The sequence below is a fragment of the Solenopsis invicta genome, chromosome 6 (genome assembly GCF_016802725.1).
Source record: "Solenopsis invicta isolate M01_SB chromosome 6, UNIL_Sinv_3.0, whole genome shotgun sequence".
NCBI classification, from domain to species: domain Eukaryota; kingdom Metazoa; phylum Arthropoda; class Insecta; order Hymenoptera; family Formicidae; genus Solenopsis; species Solenopsis invicta.
Window position 1 is genome coordinate 6,178,997 of NC_052669.1, and position 24,829 is coordinate 6,203,825.

Genomic DNA, 24,829 nt, shown 5'->3' on the forward strand with positions numbered 1-24,829 from the left:
TTGTCGCGCGCACTTTTTTCGCATTCTGTCCCGAGTCGACGTTTATATTCTTGCGCATTTAGATACAGGACACACCGCAAGAAAATGTCTCAAGGGCGACGAGTACGTGGGACAAATTGGAAAATCGCTTTGTTTCCGAGCGCAACGGGGATTGCGGGATTTTTGCCGAACGGGTAACAGCTTCATAGCTTGAAGATTATCAGTCGCTACGTATAATAACAGTGACGCTCGTTGCGCGCGTGCAAATCTTTCGCGCCGGCCCTTATCATTAATCATTTATTCGCGTACGATCAATAAACTAGCGGTCCACTTTCCAACGACCTTTTCACGTATACGATCCACACGTTCGCAACAACAAATGGACGGTAATTAGTCGACGCTTCGTCGCGGACGAAACGCGAGGCGGGTATCGTAAGCCGGATGTGTATTATCTGTGGATCTCTATAGATTCTACATCGACGCGGTACAATAACGTAAAAATCCAAGGAATGTGAATAGCACAACGTACATATTTCTTTCTCACGATATAAAAATCTGTGAGATTCGAAATGAAATTTCCTGAAGATTTCCCTTAAAAAAAATCACAGGGAATAATTTTTTATTCAACGCGTAGCGATAAATAATTCGCAAAGTTCATTTTATTCAATCGTAATTAAAAAATTATTGCTATTTCAATTGATAAGAAAAATATTTTAATCAAAAAACTTCGTCATTGATATTCAATCTTTCTGCGAATTTTTGCTGAAAGCAGTACGACCTTTTTTCTGCGTACTTAGTGTAAAATAGAAAGAGAGGAGAGAAAAACGCGCTCGATGAGCGCGGCTTCGTGGTCCCACGGGAATCTCAGATTTCAGTTTTCCTCCGGAGAAGGAAAAAAAAGTTTAATCGAAAGAATCTGCCATTAATATTTAATCCTTCTGCGAATTATTGTTAATAGCAAAGTGATCTCTTTAAAGAGAAATATGTATAGATTTAAAAGCTCGGAAACAACCGAAGCTTTTCAATTTTTCCGCGGATATTTTGCTGGCTTCTTTTCCAAGGAAAGTAAAATTTATTAGAGAAATTCACAAGTTTATTGGAAGAATTCACCTACAACGGCTAGAATCGACAAAATCCGCGAAAAAATTGGGGAAAAAAATGATTTCCTCCGAGCTTTTAAAACTGTAGAAAAATGCTCGATGACGAGGCGCGACTTCGTGATCCCACAGAAATCTCAGATTTCACGGGGAGAAAGGAACGGAGGGATTTGCAAGGAATCTCGCGGTGCAGAGACGTTTTGCAGGATCGCACCGCAGGATATGCGAGAAAGGCCGACGCGGGCGCCGACGGGGGACCGACGAAGAAGAGAAAGAGACGAGGACGAAGGACGGTGAGAAGAAGAGAAAGGAGGAAGATCCTACGTGTCTCCCCCCACCAGAGGTAGGTGGTCCACGGAACCGCCTCCGCGGACGGTCTGCCATCCGCCCGACGGTTTCGGTGCGTGTGCCAGACGTGCGCTCGTCTCGTCTCGCCTCGGCCCTCGGCCTCTTCCAACCCGTGGACCAACCTGTGCGGCTGAGCCGTGCGGACGGCTTCCTTCGCCTCCCTGAATCCATCGTCGGGTCCATCGTCGCGTCTCTCCTCTCGGCCGATCAGTCGGCCATCGGAGTTTACCTGATTCGCCAGTACCGCCGTCGCGCCGCGCCGCGCCGTCGCGTCTCCCGACCTCGGGTATCCGTTCGATGTCGCGAAGTAGAGATCGGACAAGGGACGAGGCACGGCGTCTCAGTTTACATTGCTTCCCGTCTGCGATAACCGTTACCGAGAGGGAGAGAGAAAGAGAAGCGATAAAGGAGACGCCGTGGATTTAACTATGACGCGACTGTATGATCTCGAGGTCGGCCAGGACGAATCTTCTCCCGCTCGATGTGACCATCCCTCGAAGTAGCAGCGCGCTCCACGACGACCACTCTTGAGCCGTTTCGCGCCGAATGCGAGAAGGAACGCAAAATCCTTGAGAAAGGATCCATTGAACGAAAGATAAGCCGAGGAGCTGCAGTTCGAGGGTGATTCCCGAAAAGAGTGCGTCCCTCCTCTCCTCTCTCTCTCTCTCTCTCTTTCTCTTTCTTTCCCAACGCGTCGCGTTCCGTCGCATCGATTTCCAGTCTAATGTTTCCCGGAGCCCGATAACGAAGTGAATCTCTGAGTGATCTACGAGTTCGCGGGAATCGGTTTAATCAATCGGGATAAAGAAAAGGAATATATATTTAATGCGGATGAGGTCGCGCGAGGTCGACTAAGTAGCCATAAAGAAGATTCGGCGACCTATCCGACCTATCCGATAAATCGCGCCCTGATAACCCTCGATTAATTATCGAACCTCTCTCTTCCTACGCGACGGAGATCTTTTACCGAGAATCCCGCTTATCTGCGACAGATATCCACGAGAGATGCGTCGTATATCCCGTCGAAATGTGCCAATCGATTTGCCGATGATTATTTGAGCGATTATTTTTGACCATCGCATATTGAAGGAGTAAGCCGTTTTAGTTTCTTCGAATCTTTGTTATCTATGAGAGATACGGTTTTGGGTGATCGTGGACACACGTCGATCGCCGTTAGTGAGAGTGTCTTTCGCGTTTAACGGAGATAAAAATGGAGACCCACCACAATAACAACGGCTTGTCGTCGTTGGAGGGTAAAGCCGGCTCATCCAGCAACGAGCATGGCAGCAACAATTCCTTGGACGATGCTGTGGGCAAGTTACTACAAGGTACGCGTGTTTTAATTACATTAAGTGGAAAACTATCTTACGATAAGAAAATTTTATTTAACATAAAAAAAATATTTACTCGATGGGTCCCACTAGCTTATTTACAGTACTCGCAGTCAAGTTAAACTTTTTTTTTAATAATTGAAATATTTACGCAAATAAAATGAAGAAATACTTTTTATTCAAGTAATTTTTCTCTTAGAGTTCTAGAAAATATTTACTGTTTTACTAAATTATTTTTATATTCAAGATAATCAGATTTTTTAATCTAAGAAAACAATTTAATTAAATTTAATAATATTAGTAATATTATAAGAGTATTATTAGTTTATTCGTAAAATTATTTAAATGTAAAAAATAAAAAATTATATAGGCAAAATTACATTAAGGCAATATGTCTATTTACTCAAAAGTAAATATTTTTACTTAAACAGAACAAACAATGTATCAAAGTATATGGTTCAAAAAAAAATATATTTCATTAAAAAAATTTTTTCCGCAGTGTAGCAAATAATTATATAACATAAATTCATTAAACAAAAAATTGTGATAATGGACATAATAGTACTTCATTTATAAGCCACTTTCCTAAAGAAAGAAGAAGTTAAATCACAGTAATCTATTTTTCCGAAAAATACGAAAAATTTTTTCATATTTCGAGAAGCGAGAGTTTCAGCCAATTATTAAAAAAAAAAAAATAAATTGTGGCAATAAATATTTCGAAGTATCGCGCTTTGAATTGGCAAGTTTAACTAAAAATTGACAATTTATGTAATTTAGATTTAATTATTTATGTAATATTTAGTGTCCTATTTTAATATCTTCTTTATACTTTAAAAGGCACTTTAAAAGGGGAGTAATTACGAAATAAATTAAAATTTTAAGTATAAAACAAAAAAAAATATTGAAAAATAATATGCGTTTTCACTCGGACGTAATATTGGACGGCATCGACGGAACCAACTGCAGAGATCGAAATTGGCAGACGAAAAAAATATCAGTTATCCGAAATAGCGCGCGAGACACGCGCCTCGCGTTCTTTTTCGCCCGCATTGCAGTCTTTTTATCGAGTCATTTAGGGAGAGAAGGCAACTTGGTAATTGGCGCTGAAAGCCCGCGTCGTCAGTCGTATCGCACTCTTCTCCATTTGGCCGCTCGCCGATTTATCCGGGCGATATTCGCGTGAGTAGAAAGCGGAAAGCAGGGGGTGGAAGCCCCCGGGCGGGGGAAAGGAGCGGGGCGTCTCAGAGCGCGGAGTCGAGGCGGACGAGGCGGAGAAATATAGCCGAGGATCATTCTCCTCGCGGAGACGAACGGTCCATCGCTATATTTCTCGCGAGGGGGGAAACTCGCGGGCACGGCAGCGAGCAGGTGCTGCGAGCAGAGCGAGACGAGGCGAGCGTGCCCACTTGCCATCGCCGCTAATTATGTTAGTACCGAAATTAAATCTGAAAGATCACCGTCGTAGAGAGGGGCGCTGACAGGGCTCTTGTGATTTACGGCGCACGTCGAGGCTCGGTCGTCTCTCCGCGACGACGACGACGACGACGACGACGACGACGACGATGACGACGACGACGGAGTTTCGCCAGAGATACGGGCGTCGCCATCCCGGGCAGGATAGACAGGTGGAAATCGCCTGGGGATGATATCTCCAACGGACTAATTCCGTCCACGATGTCGGACAATCGCGACGCGAATAATTACGAGGATTAATGCGGGGTCTGGCCGATGTAGCGGATTAGATGGAAGAGCGCTTACGTCCCTTTCTCGAGTCTGGCTGATGGTTATTCTAGCGGGGCCTAGATGCAAGATATCGCGACTATGTCAGTACCGTTCTAAAATCTTTTCTTCGCGATCGTAAGAGCCAATCTAAAATAGGTGTAGTGAGTCTTGAGCCGTTTAAAAAACCGATTAAGCCAATCTAAAATAGGTGCAATAAATCTTGAGCAGTTTAAAGATATTGATTAAGGCTCTGCGCGCATAGGAATTATAATTTTAGAATCAGTTTCCTCAGTAAATGCTAAATCTAAAGTAAAATATCATTTAAAAAAAATGAAAATCGAGCTTGCGCATTTTTTTGAGTGATTCGTTATTCTTAAAAAAAAAAAGTTAAACTCCTATAAAGTGAAAATTGAGTCTAAGTAATTTTCGAGTGATTTTTTACTTTACGAAATTTAGAGAGTACAGATAAATCATTACTTACGTTGTGTCGACACATTTATATCAAAAATTCTATCCATTGTGCGTTACGTTATTCAGATTAATCCTGGCACTCTTCAAATTAACCGAATATATTTCTGAAAGAATAATCTCTACGAGAGGATTTTCGAGAGCGCGTTTCGACGATGATCAGTCTATACGCCACGAATCGTGACACGCTCCCGTTTTGAGATCAGATTTGAGATATGTTTAGTTAGATTAGGCAGTACCAGAAACGACAGGAGAGTGACGGACACTTGAATTCGCTGATGGTTGAAGTTGAAAAATCGACGGCACGCGCGAGAGACGCTCATCGTGAACACCGAGCCCGCACGCAGGAATGTATAATCCAAATAGTTTATCATATAGCTCGAGAAGAGACAAGCCGTCTCTGCATCACGAGTAAATATTTGATCCACCGGATTGCTAAGCGATGCGCATTTCGTTACAAAGTATCCACTCGACGAAAATACAGGTGTCCCTCGGCCATACCTGGTCATACGAAACGCGGATGCACGGTCCCTTCCCCTGGGACTTCGCAACTTCGTTATGAAATCACGAATTGCCGTGTTGTGTCTGTTTTGCAAGTCTTGCCCGCGTGTAAAATTTTCATTATCGCAACAATAAAATATTGTATAATATGACTAGCATTACACGGAAAGAGAGTTTTGCTGAGGCGTCTAAAGATTTAGCCAACTACAGATTTCAAAGTGTTGCTGGATCGTCCAAATAATTATGTAAAGCGCTTAAAGTAATTCGTAGAATGTCAAAGCCTTTTGCAGCCCTGTTCATTATGTTGCAACATCTTGTTCTCTAAATCAAAATCAATGTATTATTCACTGAAAGACAGCGAACAGCCTGATTTCAGTGGGATAATACTTATAACTACATCAATCAGATAGATGCACTACCTTTCAATAATAATACACTGATTCCGATCGGTGAGAGTATCTCTCTCTCTCTTAAGCGGCATCACTGAAAAGACGGTCAATAATCGGTGATGATCAAAGTTATAAGTAGAGCACTGTAAATCAATGAAATCTTACTGATTTATAATACTACACTTGTAACTGTGATCATCAGTGACTATTCCACCGTTTTTCAGTGATTCCGGTTAAGAAGGGGGTACCCTCACTGATCGGAATCAATGTATTCGTGTAAATAAGGCTGCTTTCTTGCAAAAGTGTGTTGAACAATGCAAATTTTATTTCACATTGTTATCTATTTGTCCAAAAGTCTATATTAAATGGCAGTTATTTTGAACAAGAGGATTTCGAGAAATTTTGATAGCACCAAGGATGACCAGGACGAAGTCCAGTTCTCTCCTTCAACTTGAACAGTTGCACTCGTTTCGCGTCTGGTATCGTCTGGTCGCGAGAGTTCTCGTTGAATCGCGAGAAACCGGACGGCCGCGGGCCGGCGCGGCGCGAGTCGCGAGAATCGCACGTCGGGCACGTGGCGACGGGCTATAATACGTAGCGATGTCAAACATCGACGGGACGAGGTGCCGAAGCGTTTAAGAGGGCCTCGTTAAAGGCGGGTGGATTTGTAACAGGCGGATTTGTAAAGGAGTTAATGTGGCAAGAGTCGACGACAGGTCGCCATTGACGGCCGGCATGGCCGAGCACACCGGTTCATTCACCAGGCCGCACAACCCGCCTATTGTAGCACGGGCGCGCTAACTACGGCCCTGATCTCCCAACTCAAAAGCCATTCACGATTCTGAAAAAAATGAGCGAGTTCTCTCGGTCACTCCGGTCCGGTCCGGCGATTCATCGAGTCGTTACGCCCCTAATTAGCCAAATCGAAACAGGTGAGGGGGAAGGAGGATAGGAGTTTAAAATTAGGCGCGATCTGTGGCAAACGACTCTCTCAATTTCGCGATTTATCATCGGATACATTTTCGATTAATTCACCGATAATGAATATGTCAACGTTTTATCTCAAGATAAAGCCTCATTGTGCTAATCCTCGTTTTATTTTGAACGAACGTAATAACGTTATTTTCTAAGCTCTTGTCAAATGTATCTTCCTTCTCTTCTATGAAATATTTAAGGGGGAAGAAGTTTGAAGTGTGTGGCGAAAACTCGGCAAACTTTGACTCGTTTGTAGTGTATAGGCATAGGAATGATTTGAATACGAAATCCTTTTGTAAACTATTTATATTACTATTAAAAAATTATTTTTAAAGTTACAATCGTTAATAATACATATTAACAATTTTTTTATTTTTAATATATATTATTAATTTGAATTGATATATTATTATTGTTTATATATTTATTTAATTAATGCATTATTGTTATAATTATTAATAGAATTAATAAATAACCCGCAAAAGGTAGTCAGTTCATTCTTATGCCTGAACGAGTCCAAGTTTACTTATTTTTCGCTCATTCTGAACCCTTCTACTCCCCCTTAAAACAACAGGCCAAAATTATTTTTTCTATGTAAAGCTAGATCCCCAGGATTTACCTACATCGTCGAACCTCAAAGAAGGGCCGTCCCTAAGGACCGATGCTCACTGCACGCCTAATCAGCCACATAGGCTCGGTTCGCGCGAAATTTCCTCTATTCCCGTCGCGTTCTTCGCAAAGCCCTTCCGCGTTTCCGTGTAAAATTGTATTTCGGCTATCGGCGCAGGCGTCGACGAAGGACCTCCCCCGGACGCTGAAAGGCGCCGACACAAGTGCCGCGCCAGTGGACCGTGGACCCACGGTAATTAGCTCCCACCAGCCTCCCGAACCTTCGGGTTGACGCTTCGTCACGTGCACCATCTTTCTCGTGGTCCGTACCCTCTTTCCGTACCCGTCCACCCTCGTTGACTGGCCCCCCGAGTGCTCAATGGCGATGAAAAATACGAACAGTCAGAAAATACGAAAGCACTTCGATGCATTAGGGTGAAATTTCAAGCTCGATTTCAACGAAACAAAAGGAAACGTGAAGAGAGCGAGTCGAAAACAATGAAGAAATAAATATTTAATTTTGGTTTACTTCTCATTCTTAATCGCGTTTTGCAAACATTTATTTGCAAATTGGATTCACAAAAGTAATTCAAAATTTTTACCAATAAAACTCTAATAAATATTCGTGTAAAAATTTATTTAGGTCTCGTGTAAAAGTTATTTATTTAAAGCAAAGTAAGGTGTCGTAATTTTCGCTGCAAAAACTATATTATAAACCAAATTTTTCATTGTTTTACAGCGAGTCTTAGGATTAAAATTCGGACATTCGCGATCAAATTTTTTTGTCGTTGTTTGAGAAAAAAAAAGAATAAATCCAAGAAGCCTACAGTTTTTAAATTTCGATAACTTTCAGCTCGTATTGTATATCAAAACGTGCTTAATACTGATGATGACTAACAATAAGTAAAGTCGAAATGTATCGTATTTAATATTATTAAACACATAAATATTTTTTTATCTACATATTAATTATTGCTCGTTTTTCGATCTCTCTTTGTGTTTCACTTCGACGCAGCTAAATTGAGATTTAAATTTACTCTGTTTCCAAGTCCATGTTTTCCCCAGCACGTGGAATGCTCTTTCTTTTTTCATCTTTTAGATATATAATCATATCGATTTTGCTAAAATAATAAGAGTTATTAGAACTAAAAAAAATTAATAAACGTTACATCCACCTATTCATCAGCTAAGAATATTAAATTACAATTATTTAATTAAATGAGGCGACTTATCCTAAATGTCCCGCAAGTAATTTGCAGACGTGTGAAAAAAAGAATATGTTGTAAAACGAGAATTGAATTTCTGACCAAAGTCAATTTCATCAATCTTGCACGCACAAGCTATTACGCAATTCCCGAATCGGCCTAATTACCGCCATGCATCTCGAGCTCTTCCTCGTTTCTCCGGGTCTCGTTCCTCCTCCAATTTGGACCAGACCGCGCCTCTTTCGGGCCGGGGAATTAAGATTTAGGAGACCGCGGTGAAAGAGAGAGAAAGAGAGCGTGCAGGACAGATTTACATAAGTCGGTATACATTTGTTCGAAGGGAGACGAGGTTTTACGACCTCGGGCTCGCCCGAGACTCCTTTCCCACGAAGTGAAACGTAGGAATCCACATCCGGGGCCGAATCCTTATTAAGCGGCGCGGAATTTTCGGTAATCCGGAGCACTTACGTCACTTAATATGTCACGACCGCATAAGTAGGACTGTTTCGTAATAAACTTCAATTCTACCATATCCACTTTACGCCCGCGATCCAATTCAACCGAATATTTTTGAATGGAAAACACGACACGAAAGAAATGTGGATGAACAAAGCGGAAAATTATTTCCGCGTGTGCTCTAAACATTTTTCTCCGGCTCAAATTAAATGTTCAATTCTAATTGAACAGGGAGAGATACGATAGCATTCATAAATCAGTGATAGATTATTTTACTTCTTAATTCCTCGCGCGTTCATAGAGTAATGATTGACATTACGATCATCTTCCGAAGAAGAGATAGAGTTTTTCTTCGCTGAAAAAGCCGAATCCCAAGTTGACCCTCACGACCCGAGATTCCGGTTAGCCATTTGCGTTCGAGAGGAAATGACTGCCGAGCAATAATAATAATAATTAGTTTCTTAATGCGAAGAGGAATAACGAGAGAGCGAGAGCATCCTGCTCGACCTCTCCTTCTCTTTCTGTTCCGTCTCTTCCTACGACTTTCAGGTCGTAAAAGTCCTATCGCCTTCTTCGTAAAGAAGTCAAATAAAAAGGAGACGGAAAACGGGAAGAGAGAGAGAGAGAGAGAGAGAGAAACCGACGGCGTTAACAAATGTCGGTCGAATCGGCCGCACGAGCCGCGAGGATACAGGTGCAGCTTTATCTCGTATTCCTTTACAATCCGATTCCGCGGACAGGATTACTTCCGGTGCTTGCGAGATACGAGCTAAAAAATTCCGTTATCACGCGGCGCGCGGCGTTTATAGTACCTGTCCCTTTCGTAGTAGCCTCCCTTACGATGAAATATAATATAAACTGATTTTAATTCGGATATAGATGTTAAATAAAGCGATGAAAAAAAAAACATCAAGTTTCCAATTATTTAAAATTCAATATTACTGAAGGTATTCGTAAAATTCGAGGGTGATTCACTGGAAGCTTATTGTGTTGAAATTATAAATAGATTGATCGAAATAAACGAAGCGAGTTTTCCTTCATCGTCTGATGCTGCAACAGAATCTTATATAATTTGCCTTCTCTCGAGATTTCGGAGATTGTTAGATGGATTAAGAGTCTCATCGTTCGCTGTACGATTTGCAGGATACGATTGGACACTACTTCCGGTGACTTCGCGCGCCGGCGGGCGAAGAAGCGCCCACGTGAAGCGTCCGATGAACGCCTTTATGGTGTGGGCGCAGGCGGCAAGGCGAAGACTGGCCGACCAGTATCCGCAATTGCACAACGCCGAGCTGTCGAAGACGCTGGGAAAATTGTGGAGGTAATCTGACTTCGCCTATAGGCATAGGCAGAGACGCGTAAATGAAAAGAAAACGAGTCGGTCGCATTTTGTACACATCGAGAGAAAAGTATTGATATATTCTCGACTATAATTGCATGCATGAGGCGGTAAAATAATAAGAATTAGAAGTTCCACTTTTTCATCAGTCATTACTGCCATAATGTTAGCTCTATATTTATAGTTCTATCGACAATGAAAAAAAATTTGACTATCATGATAATAATTTCAAATGAAATGTCAGGATGTGAATGTACTCAGAGAAGAGTTTCTTCGGGTCAAAAAATATTTGTTTGAATCAAAGAAGTTTGTGCTATACGGCTAAAGAAAAGTTTCTTTGATTTTTTTATTGTTACTTTTATTAGAATTAAAAAAATAGTTTGGTTGTGTAAATCTTTTCTCTTTAAATGAAAAAAATATATTTTTAAAACCAGAACAACTAAATTATTTCTTACATTTCTATCAATATTTACTTTGGGTTAAAAAATTATTTGGATTAAACAAATAATTTATTTACTTTAAAAAACGAAATTAAAGAAACAATTTCATTAGTTTAAACATAACTTTTCTCTGTAGTACAAATAAAATAAGCATTTTTATGTAATAAACGTAAACGCAATTATAGTGAATTTAAATATTTTTTAAACATTTACCTACTATTTATGTGATATTAATAATTAATAACTATTTACCTTAGTTAAAACAATTATAAATATACAGTTAGCATCGAAAATGACTATACATGATAATTAAGTTATGGTAATTGTATTTTTTTTTCTTTCAATGCAAAACTTTCAAACTTTGATTAACCTGATGCAATATTAAATAAAAATAGCAATAAAAAAATCCCGTGATTTATTGGGATTTTGCGCGATTAAAGAAGCATCGCAAGATGTAAAAGTAAAAGAAACTGACGAGAAATATCAGTGGCCGATCGAATCAATTCAGTACCTGTTGTAGAGTTCAACACTTTCGAATACTCTTTGCGTTCAGCAGCGATACCGAAGATTGTGAATTGTATATATATTTGCTGCAGGATTCTGAGCGACGGCGAGAAACAACCGTTCATCGAGGAGGCCGAGAGGCTGCGGAACGCGCACAAGAAGCAGCATCCGCATTACAAGGTAACCGACCGACGATTCGCGACGGAAACGCGACCGTGTCTTAATCGCGCGCGTCATTAGAGGGATAATACGGGGAATATATCTCGCGCGTTACGAAATTGCGCGGATTCGCGCGATCGAGAGCGGGATGGTGGAAAGAATTAGCGCGTGCAACGCGCGCTCGTCTAAGAGCGCTCGAGTGGTTAATCGAGGCCCGATCGCCCGAGCGATTCGAGTCCCATCCGCGCAGCGCGTCGGCGATGATTTACGAGAAGGGGAAATGAATTCACCGCGATGAAGCCATCCGTGTCGCCGCTCCATGCGAGGCGAGAAAGTCGTGGGACGGCGACGAGACGCGACGAACGGGGCGCGGGAAAAGCGGAGCTTTTCACTGATTTCAAACGGCTTTGTTTAAAGAAAAATATCTATCTATTTGAACTATCCTCTAATTGAATCAGATTTGTCTAATTTAATCGATCGTATATGATCAAAAGCTTTCATAAGTTTATCGAGCACAAAATTGTAACGTTAATTTATTGGGGATAATTTAGATTTCGAAGCAGAATGTTAAATAAACCAGTCATATTTCATCATCGAAATAATAATGTATGACGTATTGAACCAGTTGCTAGAAAGTCTAAATTTTTTTGCAACATTCCTCATCGTGCTTGAACATTCTTTGTGAATTATTTTATTGGTTTAACAAAATTATTTTCAAATATTAAGCTAAATTTTTAAAAATATTTCAGCAAAATTGTTCTTACCGTACACGTACACAGTAGAATTAAATCAATTCACTGCAATCATATCGGATCAGACGCGAAAGATTTCAACATGCCACACAACAAATTTATACTAAAAATTTATACAAAATTTATATTAAAAGTATAATAATTTATATGATATTTCGCTTGCTGTAATGCAATATGATTCCAGCGAGTCTTGAAATGATTATTTTAAACACAACGTATCGTTCGCAGTATCAACCTCGTCGTAGGAAGCCGAAGTCGGACGATCAGATGGGCATAATCGTGCACAGGGGCGGACTTCCGTCACCAGGAACCTCTCTGGACTCCCCGGCCGGCTCCTCGGACTGCACCTACGCCCGCCTGTACCCGGACGCCGGCGGGAAGACGTACGAGCGGTCGGCAGCCTACCACGAACCGAAGTCCAGCGCCTACGACCTAGCTCGACCGGTCTGGGTCAACGAGACGGTTGCCAAGTATCCCGCCGCTGATCATCCTAACAAGCCGACGTACGAAACGACGGCCAGAAGCTACGCCGAGGCGAAATGCCACGAGGTCGCCAAGTACCATCACGATATGACCGGTACCAAGTACCACCACGAGATGGTCGGTACCAAGTACCATCATCACCACGAATCGTCGGCAACCAAGTACCCGGATCTGCAGTCTAAATCTTACGATCTGCCAAAGTACCCGGAGGCCAAGGGATACCCGGATGGGCTGAAGTACTCCGCGGAGATGAGCAGCGGCGCGGCCGCCGCTGCGGCCGCTGCTGTTGCTAAGGCGCCCTACGCTTGTGTACATGGACAATATTACCCTACCGCGGAGGGATATGCCGTACACGGCGAGGAGAACGACTATCAACCGCAGAGTGTGTCGTCGCATCCCTCTTTTTACCCCTACATATCGGCATCCATGGCGCAACCGCCGTACTACATGGGACCGCGATAGAGGATGCGAGACCGAAGATGGGAGGCGACGCGAAATAATTCTTGGAGATTTTCACGAGGTTGACTGAGATTGAGCGGTGCATATCAAGCAAAGTAAAATCATAGACCATTGCCAATCGGATAGAAAACTATTTGGATAAATTTGGTTGAGGTCATCTGATGAATGAAACCAAGATCGCGTCATCTTCCCCCTTTGACTGCGAGTCGTGTTTTACTCGAGTTTTGATATAACGCAGAAATTTTATGGCATGCGTGCGTGCGTGTGTGTGTGTGTGTGTGTGTGTGTGTGTGTGTGTGTGTGTGTGTGTGTGTGTGTGTGTGTGTACGTGTGCTTGATAAACTTTGTGCGTATACGATCGTCCGTTAGCGATCTGTCGAGATTCTTAATTCAATTGAATATCGCGCGCTTAATGAAACTCCTTAAAGTACTTAAACGATAGCGGTTGTTGTACTTAATGACGTCAAATTGATAAATTATATTCTATAGAGCAAGATACCCTCTCGATTCGATCTCTCTCTTTCTGTAACTTTCTTTTTTTAATTTATTCTTCTCTGTAAACTCCGTGACACAATACATATAAATAAAACAGTTCTATTATCTAAGTATTCTTGAGTTATTATGGTTCGGATGAGTTTTAGTTGTTCAAGGCTATTTGCAAAAAAAGTCGACAGATAATATTTTAAATAAACATTTAAGAAAACTTACGAGAAGACTTGTAAATTATATAAATAGTGATATGTATACTATAACTTGTGTGCATCACCACAAGAGACCTTCAGTGACTAGGAGGTGAATTTAATTAATAGCCGAGTTAGAATCGTGAAAAAAAAGAATATGTGCTCGCATATACGCAATCGTCTCACATTATTACGTTATCTGTGACGTAAGCGAGACGAAAAAAAGGCAATCTGATATCACATTTTGTCGAAACACTGATGGCAAGTAGCGACAAAGAAGTAACTATAATACACGCTACGTAAACGAGATAATTGCTAAGCTAATTATTCATTGACCGAGCCAGCGGTAAATCGTCGATATAATTATGCGTGAGTGTGATGGGAATGTGCGCGTGACGTGATTCCGCAACCGAATACTCTTTTATTCGACGATAGCCACTTAATCTTTTTCCTTAGTCCTTTTCTAAACTAGAGTCACGTCCAATGATAGTTGCCAGTTCCTGTACCACATCTCGATTCGCGTACATGAACGCCTTCGCGGACCAAATCATGTTCACCAGTACCTCGTCGCTCTTCTCGTCCATGGCGACTTCCGATGATAATTGTGGATTGAATCTGTAGTATGGCACGCCAATCATCGAGCACCAGGTGCGAGCGCGATCGACCACGCGACCGTCGCTGGCTGTTGCCTGATCGACTAGCAACGTGCCGAGCGCAGAGATACCGAATGCAAGCTTGGCGGTGTCCCAGAGGCTGTCCGGCCGGAAAACATCGATCTCATTCACGGTTAATGTGGTCGGTATGAGTCCGGTGCCAAGGGAGACCACCAGCGACAGCGGTATCACCTCTTTCTCGCGATCGGTAGCTTTCAGCGCCAGGTTATACTCGTGGATCTCTGTCATGGCGTCCAAGGTGGGATTATTAGCAATCAGACCGCCGTCCAGGAAACGGCCGAACGCCCGGAAGTACGAGGGCGCCGCGCCGGTGGCCCTCGCCGCTTTCCAAAGCAATTGCTCCTGCGTCGACAATGTTGGCTTGAACATTGGGTTCTCCGGCACCTTCAAGATCACGCTAGGTGACTCGTAGTTGCGAAATAAATGAAGATCCACGGGTTTGCGATCGGCGAGCACACCCGTGATCATTATCTTTGGTTTCTGGATGTTCGACATGACGGTTTGAGCGCCAAGGCACTCCTTCAACACTTTTTCCAGACCCTCGCTGTTGTAGGGCCGCGAGCCCACGAAGGCGTTCTCCTTGATACGAAAGTAGAGCGCCTGACATTCCCGCAGGGACTTACCGGCAGCGAGGCCGAGCGCCAAGATACCGCCGGTGGACGTGCCGGCGATCCAATCGAAGCAGTGCACCACCGGTTTGAGCAGCACCGATTCGATCTCCAGCAGCGTCTGTATAAGCACCAATCCCCGAATACCGCCACCGTCGAGACAAAGCAGCCTACCGCCCTTGATACGTCTACGGTTTCCATGCTCGGCCATCTTCTCCATGCCAGACACATGAAGCATTTGGTCGAGAATCGTACGCGGTACGTAGTGCGGTGGTTGCGATGGCGCGATACCGGTGTAGTTCTCGCCGTACTTGCAGCCGAGATGACAACCCTCCATATCTGATGGGCATCTCTGCGCGCCTACCGCATGCAGTATATAGATTATCTTGTTACCTTCGGTGGTGTCGACGTTCGCTTTATGCCTGGGCGTTTCCGCTTTCCAATTCCGCGCGTCAATGTCGGCGCCGAAGCCGATAAGCGCCTGTACAATGGCCGACGTCTCCGCCTTGACCGCGAGATGCAGCGGTGTATTGCCTTCGTTGTCGACGATGTTGACGGACGCCATATGGCTCAGTAGGGCGACCACGCAAGGCAGCCGTTTGCGCATCACCATCACGTGTAGCGCGGTGCGGCCATCGAAGTTGAGCGCGTCGATATCACAGTTGGTGTCGATCAACGCCGTGATCACCTCGCGACTGCGCGACCAGTGCAACGGCGTGCCGCCGAACTTCATGTCTTCCGCGTGGAGCACGTTTGGTTTGTTGTGCAGGAAATCGCCGACGTAGCCGGGACTGGAGGGCTGGCCCTCAGAAGCGGATATGTTCACGTCGGCTCCGATCAGCAGGAGCGCTTTCACGCACTCGGGTTTGTCGTTCAGGCATGCAACGTGCATCGGGGTGTGACCGTTGCTGTTACGGCTGTTCAAACTATTTGGAAGACCCGAGCCCAGGGCAAGAATAATCTCCTTAGTAGACGTAGCTGCGTAATGATAAACGGTGTTTGCATTGTGATCCAAATGCTCCAGCGAGCTCTTCGCCGATATCAGCATCTCGACGGTGCGCAGATTGTTGGTTTGCACGGCGACTTGCAGAGGCGAGATGCCGGTCTCCGAATCGCCACTGTTGAGCTGACTGTTGACAATCGCATGCATGAACGCGTCGTGAAGGGCAAAGTAGGCCGCTAGATGCGCTAGAGTCCACGTCGGGTGTTCCGTCAAAGTGTCGCAGAGTTTTTGAATTTTTCCAATATTACACATCTTAGGAGAAAAAGGATAATGCCCATTATTATCAACTACAAATTAATTATTAAAAATACTAATTTTCAAGTTTTTTTAAGAGATAATATAATATACAAATACAATTTTTTTTTAAATATACTTAATTACTACTTTATGTAAACATGTAAAATATAAAATAAGAAGAAACATTACCTCACGCACTATCTGTACAAGAACAGGAACTTTGTCTTTATATATTGAGAATCTTGCCTCCGCACCTTCCAGAGTTTCTGACCGAAACAGACTGAAAATAAAAACATTTAAAAATTAAGAAAATATCCATATCTCAAAGAATCAATAAATTTAATAGAAAAATAATAGACAACAGAAAGCTAACAATAAGTATAAAGTTAACAAATCCAGAGATTCTATCAAATTTAGGTTATAAAATAATATTCCAAGTATCATCAGCAATGTGAGCTTAAATGGTAACAGCTGCTTTCAAAAATCCATGCATCCAAATGTGCAACTGTTCACTAGCCACTCCGGATGCACCCAATGATTACAGCTATAGTTATTACATTGCAAACAGTTCATTAAAAAATAACATATTTCTATTCATTTATAATTATATGATATTCTCTTAAGGCAATAAAACGCACCTGTATGCCTGATGCAAGGTCTCAGTGCACGGTCTGTGTAGGACGATCTCGTACTTTTCCTGATTCTTACCACCTGGCCCATACAGAACGATACCATCCTCGCGAGAATGTATGTGCCGATTGGTGTACTGTTCCGGCCGTACCTCCTGGACCACGTTCGGCGGTACGTCCGAGAAGACGATGTTCCGTAACACGTTGTTCGCGATCGTGCCGAGCCAGGCCATGGTAGTACCGGCGCGCTAAAGCCGAAAGGGGTGAGCGAACGGGAAACCAACGGAAAACGAGACGCGAGACCGAGTGTCTCTATCGCGACAAAACGTTACACAACTTCCTGTTACTCATCGCGCCGCAAAAACGCGGCATGACAATTTGTCTGTACTTTGCACCTCGTCTTGTCCCGTTCGCCAACGTTTACACGAAATCACCAACCATCCCCTCGAGTCTCGACCCACGAGTAGAAACGGGAATGACAGGTGAGCCAAGGTCAAGCGAAGCAAGAGACATCGCCCATCGAAAGTGCCAACTAAACAAATCGAGCTGGAAATATGCGATGAATCGAATTTTAGAATGTCGAGGAGATAATCGATTCTTCGATTGATCGATCTCTCTTGTCCGCTTCAAATTTAAAAGGGTTGCTTAGGCAACAATAGGGCAAACAAACATGAATTTCATGTTTCACTCAGCTTCAAAGACTTAATTAGGTTAAGATGATTGATATAGAAAAAAATCAATTTGAAACGTTGTAAAAGGTTGTACATATATAAGATACAGTGACATACTATATTATATCATGTTTTCAAAGTTTAATTACCCTTGCCTTTTCTAATGATTAGATAAACTTCTGCTTGTGTCAATGGTAGTCTTAAAAAAGAACTTATTTCATTACAAGAGAGTGACGCGATGCCTTTATTCTTCAATAAGTTTTCCCCCAAGAAGACGCCAACCCGGAAAGCATCCGTTTTCCTGGCAAATAAAAATTTAAGCCCTCAACGAATAGAGAAGGAACTTGGTCCAGAGGTTGGTCCAATTCGCCTTCGCCTTGGAGATCAGGAAGCTGTTTTTGAGGCTGGCCTCTGGATTCCAGGTGAGTAACGTTCTATTTTCCATGTAGAAATCTTTACACTCTGATCTCTTTCTTAAATAAAAAAATATGGTAATATTGTTTCAGAATCTGGCAAGGCAGGAGGTACTTTCAAAGAGAATGAGAAGTTAAAAAAAGAAGTGAGACGACTGGAAGAAGAGAACAATTTACTGAAGCTAAAGTTTGATGTACTTTTAGATATGGTAAACTTCTGTTTTATGTTGTATACCTTTCAAAAAATTAGAAAGTTAATTTCTGAAATAAGAAATACATATATACATATATGAAATAATTTATCAATATTGTAATAGAATTCTAATAGAAACATATAACAATAATATTGGCACTTATAATATGTGTTATATTAATTTGCTCACTGTTTTATAGTTAACGCAAACAACCGCCGAGGTTCACTCGCAGAAAGAAGAATTGGAGAGACTAAAAAATAATTTTTCTCATAGTAAACGAGTTCTCGTTTAACCTATTAATCTATTATTTGCATCTAGGATATAAATAATAACTATAATATCAATTGATTACATAATTACCTCCTTTAATCGGAAGTCTTAACATTTGTGAGAACTGTTGCTTCAATAAGACACAATAAGTCAAATCTTAGCAATAAAAGCTGTGTTCTACACTGCTTCTAGTTAAGGTTTTTACAATTTTAATCGTTACAAACTGTACATTATTTACAATACTATATTAGAAAAATATTTCTTTATCAGTTTATTGTGTTTCTGGACATTTCCTCTTTGTATGACCTGTGAAAAAATAGTGTAAAATATAAGAAAAAAATATATACGATTGTATACAAGTTTGTATACAATAATAATGGGTTGGAATAAAGTTCGTAGCGTTTTTTGAATAAAATTCAAAGACAAATATTTAAATATTTGTACATAAATGTATTCAATCATATATGTGCTGTTGCAAATTTTTGTCCAATTCAATAAATATAATTAGAGAATAATAAAAATGCTATCATTTTTTAAAAAAAGTTAATAGGATAAACAAAGAGAAAGAACACAACAAAGATTTTTTTTTACATTACCTTCCATTCCGCAATTTCCACATTTTCTCTTGCCTCCAGTAGGTCTAGGTCTTTTTGGAGCATTGTGTCTGTTATGTGCTGTGTTTCCTCTTCCTCTTGCAGTGGAAGTGTTCCAGTCCATGTTCTCGTGATCGACGTCATCATCATCTGCCCATTTGAAAAACTTACAAGTGGAATTCATACCTTTGGGACATCCGTAAAACTGTCGTCCCTTATTGGGCCCATCTTTATGAACCGTCAGCCTAAAAAAATATACAAAATATATATATATATATATATATATATATATATATATACATATATTAGAGACGTAGTCTTTATGACGTGTTATCGGCGATATTAACCAAGACTCTAACTCAATAATTATTACAGAACAATACAGAAGAGAGTACTCACTTTCGAGCAGGCTCATTACATTGGCACATAACATCATTCGTGGATGGGTTTCCCCAATTATTATTCGAAGTGCCAGCACGAGAAGAATGACCAGCATTATCATTGTTTCTATCAAAGCTAGATGTCCAACTTGAATGTTCGTTCGCTACATTATCTCGAGATTCGACGCTGTCAGATCCCCATAAGAAAAAGTTGCAACCGCTACCTTGCGGTTTAGCACATTTGTAAAACAGACGTCCTATGGAATTAACAAATGTTATCCAAAGCAACTTACGCGATAAAGTGCAAAAATGTATACGCGCTTACCTTTATTTGGTCCCTCTTTCTTAACTGTTAACTGGATCGCAATCTCATGACAATTACACATAATTTCAGTGTTATTGTCAATGTTACCCCAATTAGTTGCATTGTTCGCGCTGGGAACATTTCTGGACTCAGATTGATTCGATCTATTTCCTAAACTATTGAAATCATTTGAACGAATCCAGGAAGTATGATTTTCGCTGTTGCTTGATATTGTATTTCTATCAATAGCATTTGGCCTATTCGATCTGTTTGACTGAGAAACATTTAAAGTTTGGCTCTGTATGCGTTCTGTGGATGTGCTAGACGTTCCAATCGAACCATAATTGTTGTTACTTCGGACCCCTATACTACTAGATCCTGAACTGCTAGCCCATGTATTATTAGGAGCTGATTGACCACTTCTGGATTGAGATGTACTCGAGGTAGAAGTGAAGCTTGGTGTATCCCTCGTATTATTGCGACCTGTATTATTTATTCTTCCCGTTTGTTTAATGCAATCCTCCTTAATGTTCAACATTTCGTTGAATTGGGTATCACAGCTTATACATGTCGTGTAAGAAGTACCATATAAGGGTATCACATTCCTGACTAATGTAAACTTTAATTTGCGCATATTTTCTGTACACTAAAAATATTATAATCGTGCATAAATTTAATAACTCACAAAAGTGCACATGTGTAAAAATACATGTGTAAAAGATGTTATATTTACCTGAGTACATGTCTCGTTCAAAACTTCTATATCTTTTATGGCCTCTGGGAACCAAACTACATTTTTACATGTTGGATAGCCCATGCAGCTAATGAATTTTCCTCCGCCCTGTCGTCTGTTTTGTAGAGTCATATTGGAACCGCATTTTGGGCACTTGAATATAGCAACTTGTTGTGGAGGGAGTAAAGGGGCAATTTGCTCGGTTTGGAGAGGTCTCTCGTCCAGATATTGTGCCAAAGATTCATCTATCAGATTGGCACGTTCTATCGCCACTTCAAACACCTCGCGATATTTATTAATTTGATTTTGTAATACTTCATTCGGGTTTTTCTGACGCTGGCATATCCTATAATAACAAAATTATACAATAAAAGTAGATTTATATATTATCCTTTGCAACATATAGAATAAAAGATTGTTCAATGACACACATCGAGTTACTAATTGACTTACAGTTGTAAATCTTTTTCTAAATCCGCGCGCAAATGTGGCTTGGACATTTGGAAACCCATATTGTCATAACCCATAACCAGACCAATCCCCAATTTGCCTGGCATGAAATGTTGAGTGTTCGTTAAGCCCACGTATTGTCTGGATTTGATAGTATCGATGTGCTCGGCGTGGGTGGCGTCTGTACCAATGCCATGCTTGTCCATCAACGCGATCAACTCAGCCTCGGTTAATAATTTCGGTGGCGAAGTCTTCTCTTCTATCATTTCAATGCTAGTTGGTCGGAAAACCTGCCTCTGTTGGTAAGAATGAATCTGTTTGTTGTTCCATTTCTCATATATATACACCTCGAGATAATTCTTTGCTATAATTTCGAGACCGTTAGCCGTAAATCTTTCGTTTGCTATGTTGATGTCCACTGTTGTTTCTCGACCCTCCGCATTCTTCGACAGACAAGCCAGAAAATGTCGAACGACAAATTCATAGACCTTCGCTTCGTTTCCTGTTAACAAGTCAAACCACTGATTAACATCGATTTAATGACGATTTAACGAGAACAAATTTTGGAAACGGACCTTGCAAACTGTCGGTATACTTTGTAGGATGAATAGGAGGATGCGCTTGATCGCTTTTCTTTCCTTGCCTGGGAGTTACTCCTGATTCTAGTAAATTTCGCGCAAAGTCACCCCAGTCTCGATTGGGCACTTGTTGCTGTACTAAAGACGTTAAATTCATTTCCTTTGGGAATATATCCGTTTCTGTGCGTGGGTAACTAATGAAACCTTGAGTGTACAATCTTTCCGCTATCCTCATCGTCTCCTTCGCGTTTAGGCGCAACTTACGAGAGCCTTGCTTCTCTAATTCCTGAATCAACAATTCTTGAAATAGAATACTAAATATCTCGCGGTATCCTAATTCAGACTTACAATAGTATCCAGAGGTAGAGGTCTCCATTTGCTTTTTGGCTTGCACGTTATCTTTTCTACTGTCGCATCTGGCCGTTCCAAACACATGTCCAAAAAGATCTGGCAAGGCATTTTTTCAAACAGTCTTACCCTAGCCCATCTGAACTCAACGGATATCCCATCGCGATCATCGATTACTCTAAGCTTCCAGTACGGTTCGGACTTGAATCGATCAATAGCTAAAAATCTCTCGACTACAAATCCAAGCGTTGGAAACTGACAGCTTCCGTAACTGATGAGCAAATTTCCAAGAGTGTTGGGAAATATCTTCTGTAATCTTAAAGTCTGAAACCTTGTAAACGCAGCGCCTGTAGACATATTTTTTAATTTTTATTAAGAAATTACAACTCAATTACGATTCTAATTAAATAGATATTCTAATCTAGAATGCGGAAAAATTTATCTATTTTTGAGAATTTAAAAAGATTGCTGCTTATGTTTTTTTTACATTTTTACATATTTACTTGAACATGTTTAATAAGTATCTACAAATTTTGATATAGCTAAATGTTTATTAGTTATTAGTTATTGTAAATTTACATCTTTTGAGTTCATTGATTTTTCAGGAACTATCGACTTCAACTTTTGCATATATATAAAATACATATCTATTTATATTGCATGAATTAAGATCATTATATCTATAAATTATTTTATTATACATAAATTTAATTAACTTAATAAAACAATTAATACTTGTTCTTTAAAACCACACTATTTTAATAATTTAAAATATTTATCCAAGTTTATAAACATATGATAAACAGACATATGTTTTACATATATATATGCAAAAGTTGAAGTCAATAGCTACACCAGTTTCTGAAAATGTTAGTCAATTAAAAAAAAAAGTTTATTTCTAAATGTACGTAATATAAAAACTAATAAGCATTCAGCCATACCAACATTTGTAGATATTTATTTACTAAATATGTCCAAATAAATGTGAAAAAAAAAAACAGAATATTACAGCAGTTTTCTAAAAAAAAAAAAAAATATTTTTTCAAGTTATAAATTAGAATATCCATCAACAATGTGATTTGTAATAAAATCAATACCAATTCGTAAATCTAATTCGCTCCTTACATCTACAGCATCACTTATTGCCTTATCTGGTTCTCCCAAAGTTTGCAGAGCTCTTTCAATAGACTGTTTTGTAATTTCTGAGAATTTTGCTCTAAAACATAAAGAAAACATATTGATACAAATAATTTAAAAAAAACTAGAACAAAAAAACTAAAACATATTTTTAATTACCTATATACACGGATATTAGATTTGACTGCCTTGCAAACCTGAATAATTTCAAAACCTATGTTCTCCCCCTCTCTATCACAATCTGTCCAAATAATCAATGTGTTGCAGGATCGTATCTCTCGCTCCAAAGTTCTCTTGATCTTTTCATAATTTTCACCCAAACATTCCTTAGACACAGGGGCATCAAATAAACTCAATGGACTACATCCTTGCCACTTGCGATAAGCTCCAGTAAAATCATAGCCTAATAAATGCCCTGACACAGACGTCATCACCATTTGGCAGTTTTGACCCCATAGTTGCACATTAAATTCGAAAATCTTGTTGTACACAGATAAACCTTCTCTCTGCAAGAAATGAAAATGTTAAGAAACTCATTTCTATAGTTCTCTTGGTTCACAAATATGACTGCACAATGAAAAGCTCTTATAATAGCCAAAAATTAACATTTAACACACATATGAAACATTTGTGTTCCATCCATTTCTTTTACTTGAAATATCTTATTAGCTACAATAAGTAGTTAGGTCACAACACTTCTGAATTAATTTTCATTAAAAATATAAAATTATTCAGATATAAAACTCTTGCATACACTTTAACACTTTTAGAAAATATTTGTATGATTATTATTTATTAAAAAATATTGTTATAATAAGTATTAAAATTAATTACAGAACTCTTGGGTCCAGTTGCACTAACATTATTTTGGCTTTAAGCGAGATTTAAATGTCTTTATTTATTTAGAAAGAAAAAAATAGATATATGTTTAAGCAAGACTTAAAAATATATCTGTCTTTATCTTTCTTTCTAAATAAGTAAAGACAGATATTAAATAAAAATAAAATTAAAGTCAAAATAACGTGGGTACAAACTGGGCCTTCTCTGGGGTTTCTCAAAGCAAATAAGTTTGCAGAACAAAATTATTGAATCGTGCAAGAAAAGTGTTAAGAATGTTCTATGCATAGTGTAAATGTTTACCTTCCTGCTGGTACCATTCGACAAATAACCAGCAATATTCTTAGCCGCATCATGCTTCTCGGCAACATTGAGAACCTTCATGATGCGATTTGAACAGTGTCGTCTCAACGAGTAAAGGGTATATGCAGGTTTCTTGCTACACAAGTTGCTAAGTGTACTTCTCAAACCGCAAAATATCGTATAATTCAATGCGATATTACACAATTTAAAAAGGGCCATAACATGACCCTTGTCATTGTTGACGATCTCACATCCGACGAAAAGGTTATAAACTCATCATTTAAGGCAAACTCGTTTTTTGAAAACGTGCGAAAACAAACGATGATATCGAAATATCAGTTATCTATGCGATTATTTATTTTGCGTTATCGAAATAAGTTGTCGAACACGTCTACTTCCATATCTTATCGGGTTAACGATGAAATCAAATCCAAACAAATAGCGCTCCAAGATTCTGTCTGTTTACCGTTGTATATTGTTGTATATCGTGATTTACCGCGCGTTGTGCGAGTGTGCGGGGCTGTGTGATTACATTCATGTCTACACACATGTGCTGTTTCTTGCAGTTGCA

General features: G+C 40.2%; 4 protein-coding genes across 5 annotated transcripts; 2 read left to right on the top strand and 2 right to left on the bottom strand.

Moving 5' to 3' along the window:
* The first annotated feature begins 2,634 nt into the window (after nucleotides 1-2,634).
* On the top strand, nucleotides 2,635-13,942 carry LOC105201012 (transcription factor SOX-8). Its single transcript, XM_011168839.3, has 4 exons — nucleotides 2,635-2,752; nucleotides 10,224-10,401; nucleotides 11,456-11,543; nucleotides 12,503-13,942. Exons 1-4 carry the CDS (start codon nucleotides 2,635-2,637, stop codon nucleotides 13,217-13,219), a joined length of 1,101 nt encoding a protein of 366 aa, XP_011167141.1. The 3' UTR covers nucleotides 13,220-13,942.
* LOC105201004 (85/88 kDa calcium-independent phospholipase A2) lies at nucleotides 13,743-17,551 on the bottom strand. Its single transcript, XM_011168827.3, has 3 exons — nucleotides 17,057-17,551; nucleotides 16,608-16,698; nucleotides 13,743-16,433 (listed from the first exon to the last, which is right to left on the bottom strand). The coding sequence occupies exons 1-3, from the start codon at nucleotides 17,278-17,280 to the stop codon at nucleotides 14,349-14,351; spliced, it is 2,400 nt and encodes a 799-aa protein (XP_011167129.1). The 5' UTR covers nucleotides 17,281-17,551; the 3' UTR covers nucleotides 13,743-14,348.
* A 353-nt stretch (nucleotides 17,552-17,904) lies between these two features.
* Nucleotides 17,905-19,116, top strand: LOC105201018 (protein chibby homolog 1). Its single transcript, XM_011168852.3, has 3 exons — nucleotides 17,905-18,140; nucleotides 18,225-18,340; nucleotides 18,525-19,116. The coding sequence occupies exons 1-3, from the start codon at nucleotides 17,957-17,959 to the stop codon at nucleotides 18,615-18,617; spliced, it is 393 nt and encodes a 130-aa protein (XP_011167154.1). The 5' UTR covers nucleotides 17,905-17,956; the 3' UTR covers nucleotides 18,618-19,116.
* LOC105201025 (DNA topoisomerase 3-alpha) lies at nucleotides 17,939-24,778 on the bottom strand. Of its 2 annotated transcripts, XR_005575123.1 has the most exons (13): nucleotides 24,259-24,778; nucleotides 23,278-23,624; nucleotides 23,079-23,197; nucleotides 21,982-22,328; nucleotides 21,631-21,919; nucleotides 21,059-21,557; nucleotides 20,606-20,951; nucleotides 19,894-20,518; nucleotides 19,588-19,825; nucleotides 19,192-19,433; nucleotides 18,686-18,901; nucleotides 18,515-18,575; nucleotides 17,939-18,392 (listed from the first exon to the last, which is right to left on the bottom strand). XR_005575123.1 is itself a non-coding variant. In XM_039451223.1 (11 exons), exons 1-11 carry the CDS (start codon nucleotides 24,475-24,477, stop codon nucleotides 18,867-18,869), a joined length of 3,306 nt encoding a protein of 1,101 aa, XP_039307157.1. In that variant the 5' UTR covers nucleotides 24,478-24,778; the 3' UTR covers nucleotides 18,670-18,866. The 2 variants fall into 2 exon arrangements, 1 of the variants encoding a protein (XP_039307157.1); XM_039451223.1 differs by lacking the exons at nucleotides 17,939-18,392; nucleotides 18,515-18,575 and having other exon boundaries at nucleotides 18,670-18,901.
* Between the last annotated feature and the right edge of the window lie 51 nt (nucleotides 24,779-24,829).

Bases quoted from the DNA above. Each gene is read 5' to 3' on its own strand.
- LOC105201012 (XM_011168839.3), top strand. From the start codon at position 2,635: ATGGAGACCCACCACAATAACAACGGCTTGTCGTCGTTGGAGGGTAAA. The intron at 2,753-10,223 runs GTACGCGTGTTT...TACGATTTGCAG, and splicing joins TGTGGGCAAGTTACTACAAG to GATACGATTGGACACTACTT. The intron at 10,402-11,455 runs GTAATCTGACTT...TATTTGCTGCAG, and splicing joins ACGCTGGGAAAATTGTGGAG to GATTCTGAGCGACGGCGAGA.
- LOC105201004 (XM_011168827.3), bottom strand. From the start codon at position 17,280: ATGGCCTGGCTCGGCACGATCGCGAACAACGTGTTACGGAACATCGTC. The intron at 16,699-17,056 runs GTGCGTTTTATT...TTTTATTTTCAG, and splicing joins ACCTTGCATCAGGCATACAG to TCTGTTTCGGTCAGAAACTC. The intron at 16,434-16,607 runs GTAATGTTTCTT...TTTTCTCCTAAG, and splicing joins TTGTACAGATAGTGCGTGAG to ATGTGTAATATTGGAAAAAT.
- LOC105201018 (XM_011168852.3), top strand. From the start codon at position 17,957: ATGCCTTTATTCTTCAATAAGTTTTCCCCCAAGAAGACGCCAACCCGG. The intron at 18,141-18,224 runs GTGAGTAACGTT...ATATTGTTTCAG, and splicing joins GGCTGGCCTCTGGATTCCAG to AATCTGGCAAGGCAGGAGGT. The intron at 18,341-18,524 runs GTAAACTTCTGT...ACTGTTTTATAG, and splicing joins TTGATGTACTTTTAGATATG to TTAACGCAAACAACCGCCGA.
- LOC105201025 (XM_039451223.1), bottom strand. From the start codon at position 24,477: ATGGCCCTTTTTAAATTGTGTAATATCGCATTGAATTATACGATATTT. The intron at 19,826-19,893 runs GTAAGCGCGTAT...TTAATTCCATAG, and splicing joins GAAAGAGGGACCAAATAAAG to GACGTCTGTTTTACAAATGT. The intron at 18,902-19,191 runs GTAATGTAAAAA...ATTTTTTCACAG, and splicing joins TGGAAATTGCGGAATGGAAG to GTCATACAAAGAGGAAATGT.